The sequence below is a fragment of the Chenopodium album genome, chromosome 18 (assembly GCF_948465745.1).
Source record: "Chenopodium album chromosome 18, dcCheAlbu1.1, whole genome shotgun sequence".
Lineage (NCBI taxonomy): Eukaryota > Viridiplantae > Streptophyta > Magnoliopsida > Caryophyllales > Amaranthaceae > Chenopodium > Chenopodium album.
Window position 1 is genome coordinate 6,097,492 of NC_137851.1, and position 12,146 is coordinate 6,109,637.

General features: G+C 35.3%; 4 protein-coding genes and 1 non-coding gene across 6 annotated transcripts; 3 read left to right on the forward strand and 2 right to left on the reverse strand.

Moving 5' to 3' along the window:
* The first annotated feature begins 51 nt into the window (after positions 1-51).
* LOC145591319 (uncharacterized) lies at positions 52-2,260 on the forward strand. The gene is made up of 2 exons (XM_081647745.1): positions 52-384; positions 1,094-2,260. The coding sequence occupies exons 1-2, from the start codon at positions 195-197 to the stop codon at positions 2,173-2,175; spliced, it is 1,272 nt and encodes a 423-aa protein (XP_081503871.1). The 5' UTR covers positions 52-194; the 3' UTR covers positions 2,176-2,260.
* Positions 2,261-5,158: 2,898 nt separating this feature from the next.
* Positions 5,159-5,901, reverse strand: LOC145592867 (thioredoxin-like protein Clot). Of its 2 annotated transcripts, none has more exons than XM_081649375.1 (2): positions 5,745-5,901; positions 5,159-5,564 (listed from the first exon to the last, which is right to left on the reverse strand). In XM_081649375.1, the coding sequence occupies exons 1-2, from the start codon at positions 5,887-5,889 to the stop codon at positions 5,320-5,322; spliced, it is 390 nt and encodes a 129-aa protein (XP_081505501.1). In that variant the 5' UTR covers positions 5,890-5,901; the 3' UTR covers positions 5,159-5,319. The 2 variants fall into 2 exon arrangements, with proteins under 2 accessions (XP_081505501.1, XP_081505500.1); XM_081649374.1 differs by having other exon boundaries at positions 5,279-5,576.
* Positions 5,902-7,905: 2,004 nt separating this feature from the next.
* Positions 7,906-9,451, forward strand: LOC145591656 (putative F-box/kelch-repeat protein At4g22430). Its single transcript, XM_081648168.1, has 3 exons — positions 7,906-8,101; positions 8,458-9,274; positions 9,430-9,451. The coding sequence occupies exons 1-3, from the start codon at positions 7,906-7,908 to the stop codon at positions 9,449-9,451; spliced, it is 1,035 nt and encodes a 344-aa protein (XP_081504294.1).
* Positions 9,452-10,029: 578 nt separating this feature from the next.
* Positions 10,030-11,244, reverse strand: LOC145592868 (thioredoxin-like protein Clot). The gene is made up of 3 exons (XM_081649376.1): positions 11,093-11,244; positions 10,650-10,804; positions 10,030-10,470 (listed from the first exon to the last, which is right to left on the reverse strand). The coding sequence occupies exons 2-3, from the start codon at positions 10,792-10,794 to the stop codon at positions 10,214-10,216; spliced, it is 402 nt and encodes a 133-aa protein (XP_081505502.1). The 5' UTR covers positions 10,795-10,804; positions 11,093-11,244; the 3' UTR covers positions 10,030-10,213.
* Positions 11,245-11,460: 216 nt separating this feature from the next.
* On the forward strand, positions 11,461-11,533 carry TRNAV-UAC (transfer RNA valine (anticodon UAC)). Its single transcript has one exon. It is a non-coding gene; the product is annotated as a tRNA-Val (tRNA).
* The last annotated feature ends 613 nt before the right edge of the window (positions 11,534-12,146 follow it).

A 12,146-nucleotide genomic window follows, 5' to 3' on the forward strand; every position in this document is an offset into this window, starting at 1 on the left:
GACTGGCCTCAGCATGAATAACATAAATAGATGACACTTGCTCTTTCATAGTTTCATTCTCTATAAGTTTAGAAGCTCTTCTTATATAATATAAATATAAAAAGCATAGCTTAAAAAAAAAGGGCTGAAGCTTTATGTTATAAATTATTTTTATTAGTAATAATACTTAGTTTTAGAGGAACTGGTTTAATTTTATGATGAGAGGGTTCAGAAATTGGTGTCCCTTCTCATTTGTAATAATATTCATTCTCTCTGTTACATGCTGCTCAGAAGCAAGGCATCATCATCATCAGAAGAAGCCTTCTGCAGTTGTAGTTGGTGCTGTTTTTTGTGATACTTGCTTTCAAGATGACCTTTCCCAAGCAGGCAGCCATCACATCTCAGGTACTTTACTAATCCTTTCATATGATCCTATAATTTGGTCTGTTTCCCGAGATGTTTAGAGTCCGGTTAATTGTCCAGCAGTTGAGCACGACCTTAAAAGTTATTTTAACTACAGTTAGTTCATCAAGAGTGTTTACTATTTAATGACATTTCACCCCTTGTTAGTTTCCCGACCACATAGACTATTTCATATGTTTTAAGACTTTAGGCTGCATATTATTAACTTTGGAGAAGATATTATGTTTATCTCTTATGTCCCACTCCTGTTTAAGTTTTAAACAAAACTGTGTATGTCCCTGGACTTCATATCATGGCCGAGTTTTAATGCTATGTCCGTTTAGCTGTGTCACGGTCCTATGTTCAGAAGTCATAAAGGATAGAGCTGAGGCACCTTTGGTTATGGTTCCTGTCTTGAAAAACTTGGGGCACAAAGCATTTCAATGTTGATATTTTGATTCTTTAGTTTTGGTAATAATATAAGGACAAAAAGGGTGGAAAAAAAATGTTCTGAGTTATGTTAAATTGGTTAATAGTAACATGGTCTAGAGAAGACAGGTGCATTATTAGGCAATAAGCAGCCAAATCTGACTTTAAGTTGTTTGTGTAAATACAGCTCTTTCTCCAGTTGTTTGTTTCTTTCTTTTCAATACATTAAGATAAAGAAAAAAAACCATTAACCGGCATTATTTCTGAAATTTGGTATATTCAGGTGCAACTGTTGCAGTAGAATGTGCACAAGGGAGTTCAAGGCCAGCATTTTACCAAGAGGTGAAAACTGATAAACAGGGCAATTTTAAGGTGCAGCTACCCTTCACAGTCAGCAAACATGTCAACAAGATTGAAGGTTGTACCGTTAAGCTGGTTAAGAGCAGCGAGCCATACTGTGCTGTGGCCTCGGCTGCTACTTCATCTTCGATTCATCTAAAGAACCGAAAGGGAAGGAAGCACATCTTTTCTGCTGGCTTCTTCTCTTTCAAACCACTTAAACAACCCGGCTTATGTAACCAACAACGGTCTCGGCTGAATTCTCTTGAAGGCTTACTAAACCCTCAATACCCAACAATTCCAAGCATAAACCCTCAAATTCCTACACTTCTAACCCCTGAAAATCCTACACCAAACCCTCCTACATCAACTAACCCAGACACACCTATCATGCCAAATTTGCCTAACCTTCCACCACTTCCTAAACTCCCCTCGTTCCCACTCTTACCGCCTTTCCCAGCTACAACTCCTGATACATCCGTGGGGCCTTACAAGGACAACAAGGTGGAGAATGGTTTAGTGAGACAACCACAACAGATTTTCCCTCCAATTATTCCACCAATACTACCTTCCCCACAGGGTCCTATCCCATTACCACCCAACCCACTTCAGCCAGCACCTCTATTGCCGAACCCCTTACAGCCCCCGGCTCCACCACTCATCCCGAACCCATTACAGCCCCCGACCATACCACCAGGTTTACTGCCTCCAACACCTCCCTTGCCCTTTATACCACCAGTTCCTGGATTGACTCCACCCTCATCACCACCAAGTCTACTGCCTCCAACACCTCCATTGCCTTTTATACCACCAGTTCCTGGATTGACTCCACCCTCATCATCACCACCAGGTTTACTGCCTCCAACACCGCCATTGCCTTTTATACCACCAGTTCCTGGATTGACTCCCACACCCTTACCACCTCCACCCGCATCTTCGTTCCCCCTTCCTCCGATCATCCCATTGCCACCCACGCCACTCTTCCCTGGCATTCCCCCAGTTAAGACCAAGAAAGTGAACCCTTGAACAGCTATTAGCTAGCATGTACAATTCTTGTAATCCATATCTACTACTCCTATCATTTCCATCCCTGCTTTAATTTCTCTTGTACAAGGAGGGCAAAAAAAAAATTTGGCCTACTTCACAATTCACATCATCACATATATAGGTCTGTAGACTGTAACATGTTTCCTTACTCAAAGTTAGCATGTTTTTGTTCAAATTATATTATGTCTGCTTGTGTTAGTTTTGTTAATTCAATCATTTTAAAGGATTGATGAACTAAAATTTTCCTATAATATTGAAAAAATAAGTCATCCAAGTTATGAGTAAAATGTTCTTGGAAGGGCAACTGTTAACAGTTAGCAAGCCTGAAAGTCCAACACGTAAATGAGGAAGAAGTGCTTCATGAAGCAAGGCCAGCCTAGTCCGCGGCCTAGCAGAGTCCAAGTGTTTTTTTTTTTTTTTTTTTTTTTTTGTTGTTGTTGCTCTATTTCATTAGCTTGGTTGATATAGGATACTGCTATTAATTCGATCTAGTTATAACTATATCTTATTTAGTTGAATTTAGTCTAGGAAAATAATTATTTAGTTTCCTACTCACATAATACTTAAGGGTTAGGACTTTATATTAATCTATATAAATTGGTCTTATAAGGTTTCATCATATACTAGTACATTATGTGATCACACAATTATATCATTGTTATTCCATTGCCTCATTTGCTAAATAGAAAAATACAAATATTGTGTTCGGACTGCCAAAACATTATCGGGCAAATTGGCGTGCTTAATTATTGAAAAACCTAATTAAAGCCGCAAGTCAAGACGTTATCCTAAACTTGAATGAAAAATTTACTCCGTATCTAGTTTGTTAGACTACTTAATATCTAGCTTCTAGGATCAAATCAAATAACGCCGGTTTATATTACCAAAATCTAAAAGATATTGATACAGTACAATTTTATCTAGTACTCGTATATATCATGAGTTTATCAAGGAATTAGTTGGATAGACTTAACATATATATAGAATCAAAAGAGTACGCCATCCGTATCACTGGGTATATATATCCCCTGCCTTCAACAAACACATAAATATTATGTGAATATATTTGCAATTATATCTTGTTAGGAGTTTTTCTTAAAAAAAAAAAAAAAAAAAAAAAAAAATGTTGTTAGGAGGAGCCAAATTCTCTCAACCTAGTCAAAAATTATTATGGCTATGAATATAAATACGAGAAAAACAGAAGTAGAAGATTTAAGGGATGAGACCTTAATGGAGATTCTTGTTCGAGTACCGGTGAAATCAGCCCATCAATGTAAGCTCGTCTCGAAGCGTTGGCTTGCGTTGATTTCTAGTGCTTATTTTGTTAGTTTCCATCGACGACAACATCAAGATAATCATCATCTACATCTTTTCACTTATTGTATCAGTGATTTGAATATTTATAATTATATTCCCTCTAATCCGTCCAAGAATTAAAAAAAAAAAAAGGCCTTCGAATAGAATACTTTGTGTATCTAATGATTTACTCTTGACACAGTTGAAGAATTCTGATGTTGGACCTCCCTTAAATCTAAGCATATCGAACCCTTTAACTAAGCAATCTGTCTTTTTTCTTGGATAAGCGGCCTTCAACTGATTTCAGAGGCATTATATGTAGCGTTGATGATCCTACTCATTATAAAGTAGTGCTTGTAAAGGACTCTCCACACCGCATTGTAAGCAGTAGTGAATGTCTCAAGTTTCACGTCTTCTCTTCCGATACTAGCAGTTGGTGTAACTTTCTTGTGTCTCCTCCGCCAAACTTCCTTACGGAGACCATGTTAAATGCAGTAATTGGTCTATAACCCATCACGTTGGATGGTGCGCTTTATTGGTGCACCAACATGATCATGGTGTATAATCCATTCGATAAAAACAATCCCCAGCACTGCAACTTTATCCATCTTCCTCAAGAAGCTAAAGGTTCAGAACATGGTTTCCGTAGTTTATGCATAGCAAATGTTGAACAACACCTGAGGCTTTATCACTGGAGCTTTGTGACCGCCTTTACTCAAAAACTCACCGAATATAAAGCACTTAGTGATCTTACAAGTATTAATTGGCGCTGTTCAGATGTGGACATGTCTATCAAAGGTTTCGATCCTTATGATGGAGATGTGCTATACGTGATTTCTGAGTATGACCGTCTACTCTCCGTGAACCTTAGAAACAAGACTGTGCAATTAGTCTTCCACTGCAAGTCCGCTGTATATCCAGTGATGTCAGAACTCAGATTGTTTCCTTATTTTCCACCTTATATACGAAGTATTTTATTTTTACGTCCTCCTGTCAAACTAAATAAAGATTGTTCCTATTATAAAACCGAATAGTGTGATTTCACAGCAATATTAACTACAGTATTAAGGTTTAATTTTGTCAATTTGAAGTAGAATTTTCCTGATAACCAAACTGAATTTGCTGAACTTTGAGGCTTCAAAATTTCAAATCTTAATGCTTTATCTTACATTAATTTTTAATTTTGGAAAGAATACTATATACTCGAGCAACATCACTTAAATACTCCCTCATCCAGAGTTCAGCTACAGCATACAGAGTTCCCACCAGAACAAAGCCTTGCACAGAAGCTGTAATACAGCAGCACACAATCGGATCCAAAAGTGACGCATTCTCTGCGTTGTTTTAGCAACATAGAATGTCTACCTAGAAAATATATAGAGCTATAAAGGTCAGATGGTGAATTTTACTGTACTTTTATTCTACCTCTTCTTTTGCTTGGAGAAAGATAAGGAAGGCCTGATATGATTACACTTAAAAACATGGGTTTGCTAGCACTAACCATTAGTTGCATACTACAAAGTTCCCTCCAAATGATGCAAGCCTCTAAATGAGATGCACACAAACAACTTAATCTCACAATTTAGCAAGATATTCCCTCCAAAGTTTAGTCAGACAACTTTTCAGTGACGAACTCCTAGTGATCTCATAATTATATCCCTTTTAATCATTCAATATTAACAATATAAGTTAAGTAGGATAAAATGCAAACTCTAAACATTAATCAGCTAGTAACATCATTAAATTACTCAGCAGACTGGCAACCAGACATCAGTTATGTTTCGAGTTTTGTTCAGACTAAAACCCAACTAAACAACATACATTTGATCACTTGGATTCACCGAGGAGAACATTGATCTTTGATACAATGTGGGCTTCATAGTCTTCCAGACGCGCAGCAACAGAATCATTTTCCCAGCGAATAAGGGTTGGAACATCCTTGACCTGAAACCTCGAGTCTGCCCTCCAAGGGTGCTGAGGGTTATTCCAAGTTGGTCTATCTCCTGCATAAGCTCTCAAAAGCATCACATCTTCTCCAAATTCTTCCAACTTCTTCAAAATCACTGGTTCAGCTGTCACACAATCTGCATTTAGTGGCACAACAATGTAGATATGAGCATACGATTGATTAAGAGCTACGCGTATTAATGATCAAAGATGTACATTGGACGCGAAAACCATTAAGTGCAACCATCATTTACATCCAGTACCAACATTAAATTTTAAAAAAAATATAAAGTATATAGAATTACCAGGACACCAACTGAGGTTAGTAGAAGGATCATTGTCACCCAAAAAGAGGATGAGATTAACTTTGTTATTTGCAGCTTCCTTTGCAAACTTATCAAAAACCCTATTGAAGTTTGCTACGGTAGCATCCATTATCTTCAACCCCATTTTTTTCCTGATAATTCTGAGATTAATTAAAATAATGGCAGAATTTTTAAATTTTAAATTTGTATTTTAGAATGCCCAAAAAGTCAAAAACCCTAGAATTTCAATTAATTAACACGAACAAGAACCCTAAATTAATTAAACACAAGAATTCCATCAACAAATCAAAGAGAATCATACTTATTAAACGGTTTTGTACAGTAAAATATTACGAGTAATAAAAAGATGAAATCTTTAAAGGGTTAATTGCATGCAGAAGCATTTACCTCTACAAAAACCCAGAAATTGATTGTAAAATTGGGTGAATTTCCCAAGTATATTTTCTGCGAAAACCCCAAAAATGAAAATTTATGTTTTCAAAATCTTTTGTTTCCCACCAGAGCCTTTTCCCCTGTTTTTGTTCATTCTTCTTTCAGATCCGAATAACAGATGGATTCGGAAATCTGGATATGAATCAGACCCAAACTATGGAAAATACAGGCCCAAATGCTACACATTATGACTTTGTACTTAACTAGATATCAGGTTTCGTAATAGCTACCTACCTACTCTTATTCTCTTATTACGAAGTTCATTAATTAAATACTCATACTTTTTTCCCTGCTAGTTAATGTAAATCTTCTATCATTACGGAGTAATATTTTGAACTGTACATATTCTTAAATGGACTTGGTTCACACTAATTTATTGTGGACCACTAACATTAGAGACAAATATGATTGTTTTATTAATAAAAAAAATGGTCATTATATTAAAATAAAGGTTATTATGTTGAAATAAAAGTTAGTGTGACATTATAAAAGTTATAAGAGGTTAATTTTTTTAATGAAATTTTTAATATAATGGTCAATATGAATAATAAAGATCATTATGTTAAAATTAGGTCACTATTCAACATAATGTCGTACTTTAAGTTCATAATAACATTATATGCCACACAAGTTTTAAAAAAGGTTATTATGTTAAAAATAAGGTTACTATAATATAATTAGGGGTCACTATATTGAATATTTCGTATAATATAATGTCACTTACGTGTGTATAAACCTTATTATTGTGGACCAGATCCACGCAAGATTTTCTGTTGAACTACTAGGTTAAAGCCATGCAATTTTTTTAAAAAATGTATTTTACATATGGATCTTGCTAATGAACGTCTCTGGGGCGTTGGATAATCATTTAAAATATTAGGTATTAATTTGGGAAAACATGACAAAATTACGCGTCGATCGGTGTAATTAATATTCATTTTAATTTAATCTTTCAATTTTAACTAGCTTATTCAATGCCCCCACAGCGTTCGTTAGCTTTTGCCTTTATATATAATCTTTATATTCTCTTAACCGTTACGAGTATAAGTTTGTTTTATAATAATCTTTTAAATGAAAAATATACAAGTAATTTTTTTAGACTAATGTTTGTACAACCGAACAGTAAAACACTGATGGATTTTTGAATTCCTATCCACAATTCCACACAAAATAACTTAAATCAGTTAAATACTTAAATGTCATTGCCTATTACTACTCTTTTTTTTTTTTTTTTTTTTTTTTTGCAAGGAAGCCTATTACTACTGACTTTATGCACCTTTATTGTTCTTAATTAAAATATTATGTCCAATCACAATGCCGAGACTTGCCAAGTACCATAGTTCGAAAAAATCGAAAAAGACGTGGACTTGGAAAACAAGTAAAGATGTTTCCTAAATCAATAGTCATCTACAACAATTGGGAAACCTGAATGAACATTTTATCCATCTTTTTATCGATTTATATTACCACAAAAGATATTGGCAATTTTTCCTTCAAAAAAAAAAAAAAAATATATTGCCAATTTTATGTACTAAATATAACTATATTAGGACTTTATCTTGGATTTTTTTTTGGTTAGACTTGATATTTAGAATTAAAAGAGTCGGTGTAGTTGGGGTTATATATACCCCTCCTGCCTTCAACAAACAAATACAATAATACAAAAGTATTATAAAGTTTAGACCAACAAAAATTACTTGGTAAAAATATGGCAATGAATATGAAGAGGAGAAAAACAGAATTAGAAGATTTAAGTGATGAGACCTTAATGGAGATTCTTATTCGAGCACCAGTGAAATCAGTCCATCAATGTAAGCTCGTCTCCAAGCGTTGGCTCGCCTTGATTTCTAATGCACACTTTTTCCATTCCCATCGACGACAATATAATGCATCTCTACGTCAAGGTAAACATCATCTACAACTTGTCAATTATCGTAGCATTAGTCTTCCTTTTGATCCTTTTATTCCGATCGATAATGATTTCTCTAATTCCTTTACTCTGACGACTCGAACTATAGAGGTCCAAGCGTTACCTAAGAGCCAACCCTTAATATCCTTAGATCTCTTCAATCAACAATGGCCTATGAACATAATATCGTGTGTATCTAACGATTTACTCTTGCCAGTGTCAGATTTTGGCCTATATACTCCCTCCGTCCCTCGTTGTATCTAAACGTATCAAACCCCTTAACTAAGCAATCTTATAGACTCCCCAAACCTCCGCCCTATCTCTCGTATAATCCTATTACTGATTCCAAAGGCATTACTGATATAAATGGTATCGTATGTAGTGTTGATGATCCTGCCCATTACAAAGTGGTGCTTGTTAAGGACACTCCGCGCCTAGTTAGGCGTGGAGTTAACATTGTAAGATGTAATGAGTATTTGAAGTTTTACGTCTTCTCTTCTGATACTAGCAGTTGGTGTAAATTTCTTGTGCACGCCCCAGAAGACTTTGTTTCGGTGAGAATGGTAGATAAAGAAATTGGTCAATACACCACCACGTTGGATGGTGCGCTTTATTGGTGCACCAACATGATAATGGTATATAATCCATTCGACAAAGAGAACCCCCAGCACTGCGATTTTATTGATCTTCCCAAGGAAGCTAAACTCGATGAGATGTACAATGAGATAGTTTCACTAGTTGATCAACGTAGAATATGCATAGCAAATGTTGAACAGCACCTGCGGCTTTATCATTGGAGCTACGTGACCGCCTCTACTCAAACACTCACTGTCTGGGATATGAAGGACTACACAAATCGACAAGACCGTACTTGGAATATAAAGCACTTTGTGGATCTTACAAGTATTAATTGGCTCTGTAACAATGTGTGCATGTCTATCAAAGGTTTTGATCCCTATGATGGAGACGTGCTATACGTGTTTTCTAAGGAACTATGTCTACTCTCTGTGAACCTGAGAAGCAAGAATGTGCAATTACTCGCTGACTTCAAGTCCAATGTATCTACTTCACTCCCATGGTTCAGATTGTTTCATTATTGTCCACCTTTCCGGCCAACCCCTATCACCAAGAGCATGGCTGCTACTGCGACTGCTACTCCGGCACTACTGTAATTTGAAATTTTTACATGGTGTGGATTGATTTCATTTTATTCTTTTAAAAGACATGCTAACTAAATGAAGACAGTGTGTGATTTCTCATAAATAACAAGTGTTTGATGATCAAGATAGTTGTTTGCTTTTTGATAACTAGAACTTCTTGCAGGCTCATTGCTGTGAAGATGTGAAATTAGCAGAATCAAACTGAAAATTTACAGGCCTTTGAGGTTTCAGATATACAAAGTTTTTGTTTAATCTTGCATTGATTTTAAGTTTTGGAAATAACAGTATATAATTTAGCAACCTCACTGAACTACTCTCATCCATAGTTCAGCAACAGCATTGCTAAACAACAGCTGCAGAGCGCTGCCTACCATAATAAAGCCTCACACAGAAGCTGTAATACTGATACAGCAGCACACATTCGGATCCAAAAGCAACACATTATCTGTGTTACTTTAGCAGCATAAAATGTCTTTCTAGGAAAGTTAATAACTAAATCAACAAAGACCACATGGTAATTCTTAGTGTATTTTTATTCTTCCTCTTCTCTTGAGGAAGGCATGTTTACATTTAAAAAATGGGTTTACTAGCATGAACCATGTGCCACATACTACAAAGTGATAGGTGATGTAAGCCTCTAAATGAGATGCACACAAACAACTTAATGTCTCAATTTAGCATGTCTTTTCCCTCCAAAGTATGATCAGATCATCACTCTTCAGTGATTGTTTTCTTATCATCTTATGAATCATATAGGAATAGGTAGGATAAAATGCAACTTTATTAACTAGCAACAACCTCACAAAGCAGAATAGCCTGGCAACCAGACATCAGTTAGGATTTGAGTTTTTGTTCAGACTCAGATACAACCATCTAAGCATGTTTATTAGGGGGTGGGTGCATACGCTGAAAGACTCTGCATCTACAACTAAACAACGTACATTTGATCACTTGGATTCGCCAAGAAGGGCACTGATCTTTGATTCAATGTGAGCCTCATGGTCTTCCAGACGCGCAGCAACAGCATCATTTTCCCAGCGAATAAGGGTTGGAACACCCTTGAGCTGAAACCTTGAATCTACCCTCCAAGGGTGCTGAGGGGTCCTCCAAGTTGGTCTATCTCCTACATAAGCTCTCAAAAGTGCCACATTTTCTCCGTATTCTTCCAACTTCTTCAATATCACTGGTTCAGCTCTCACACAATCTGCACTAAGTGGCACAAACACAATCACACAATCTTTATATATACGAGCATACGACTGATTAAGAGCTATGAAGTACTGTCATATTAATGATCAAAGGTGTACATCGGAATCATAATTATAATGTGTATTCATTAGTAACACCTAATATCAACATCAAAGCAAAAAAATAGAGAATTACCAGGACACCAACTGAGATTAGTAGAAGGGTCATTGTCAGCCAAAAAGAGGATGAGATTAGCTTTGTTATTAGCAGCTTCTTCTTTAAACTTATCAAATACCCCATTGAAGCTTGCCACTGTAGCATCCATTATCTTCAACCCCATCTTTTTATTCCTGACAATTTCCTTAGAAATTATTAGAATAATGGCAATGCATCTTATCTTCCTTAAAAAAATTAGAATAATAGAAAACCATTTAATCAAAAATGACCAAAAAAAAACCAGAATTTCAATCAATCCACACAAACAAAAACCCTAGATTACTTAAACACAAGAATTCCATCAATTTTCAGACATTAACAAACCAAAATCAAAGAAAATCATACCACAAGGTTTTGTACAACAAAAAATATTGATAATAGATGAAATCTTTAATGGGTCTATTGCATGAAGAAGCATTTACCTCGAGAAAAACCCAGAAATTGATCGTAGAATCGGTGAATTTCCCAAGTTAATTTTCTGAGAAGAACCCTAAAAATGAAAAATTATGATGATTCAGGCGCACAATTTCAATAATCAAAATCTTTTGTTTCCAACCAGAGCTTTTCCCCTGTTTTTATTTTTCTATTGGATCCGAATAATAGATAGATTCGGAACTCTGGATTTCATTCGGAACCCAATCTATGGGAAATACCGGCCCAAATTCTAGTAATGCTACACATTGTGGACTTTAATTCGGGTCGACTTAGATTAATTCAGTTCGATTCATAATGTTTTTGAAATTTTGGTTTATGTTTATTACATTAATACACACACCTTTTACGTTATCCAGTTGCTGTGGTGTAGTGGTTATCACGTTAGTCTTACACACTAAAGGTCCCCAGTTCGATCCTGGGCAGCAACAACTTTGTGTTTGTTATTTTTATACTTGGGTTTTTCTACATTATAACCCTTTATACTTTCACAAATCCTCTTTTAGGTGATATATTTCATTTCATTCTCATGGGTTTAGTAAATATTTAGTCTATATTGTCATTTTTCACAAATCTTAATATGGTTGTTGATTCTAGATTTCTAGGTTGATGGCGAGTGTCAATTATTATATTTTTTTTTTAATTTTTTATATGGTACATGTATATCATGTATTTCTTAGCTTGTTTTTTTAAAGTGAAACGGTACTAACAAGTACCTAAAAGATTGCATTTTTTTCTTCCTTATAAAATGTTTCACTTTTTTTTTTAAACAAAAAAACGAAGGGAGTTACTAGGTTTTTCCGTTTAAAATAAATTACTAGTATTTATCAAGTTACAATTCTTTTACGAAATATCCAACATTTTAAGGATGAATTTTAAGGCTCCAAAGCTTTTTAGTTATTGACTTATTGTTACATGGATATAGAGCCAAATTATTTTCGCGACTCCGTAATAATCATTTTGGTATGTACAGTGTAGTGCAATGGTGTTTGAAGATTATGATTTTATTTTTTGAACAGATTTTTGTAGAAAACAAAGCCAAAA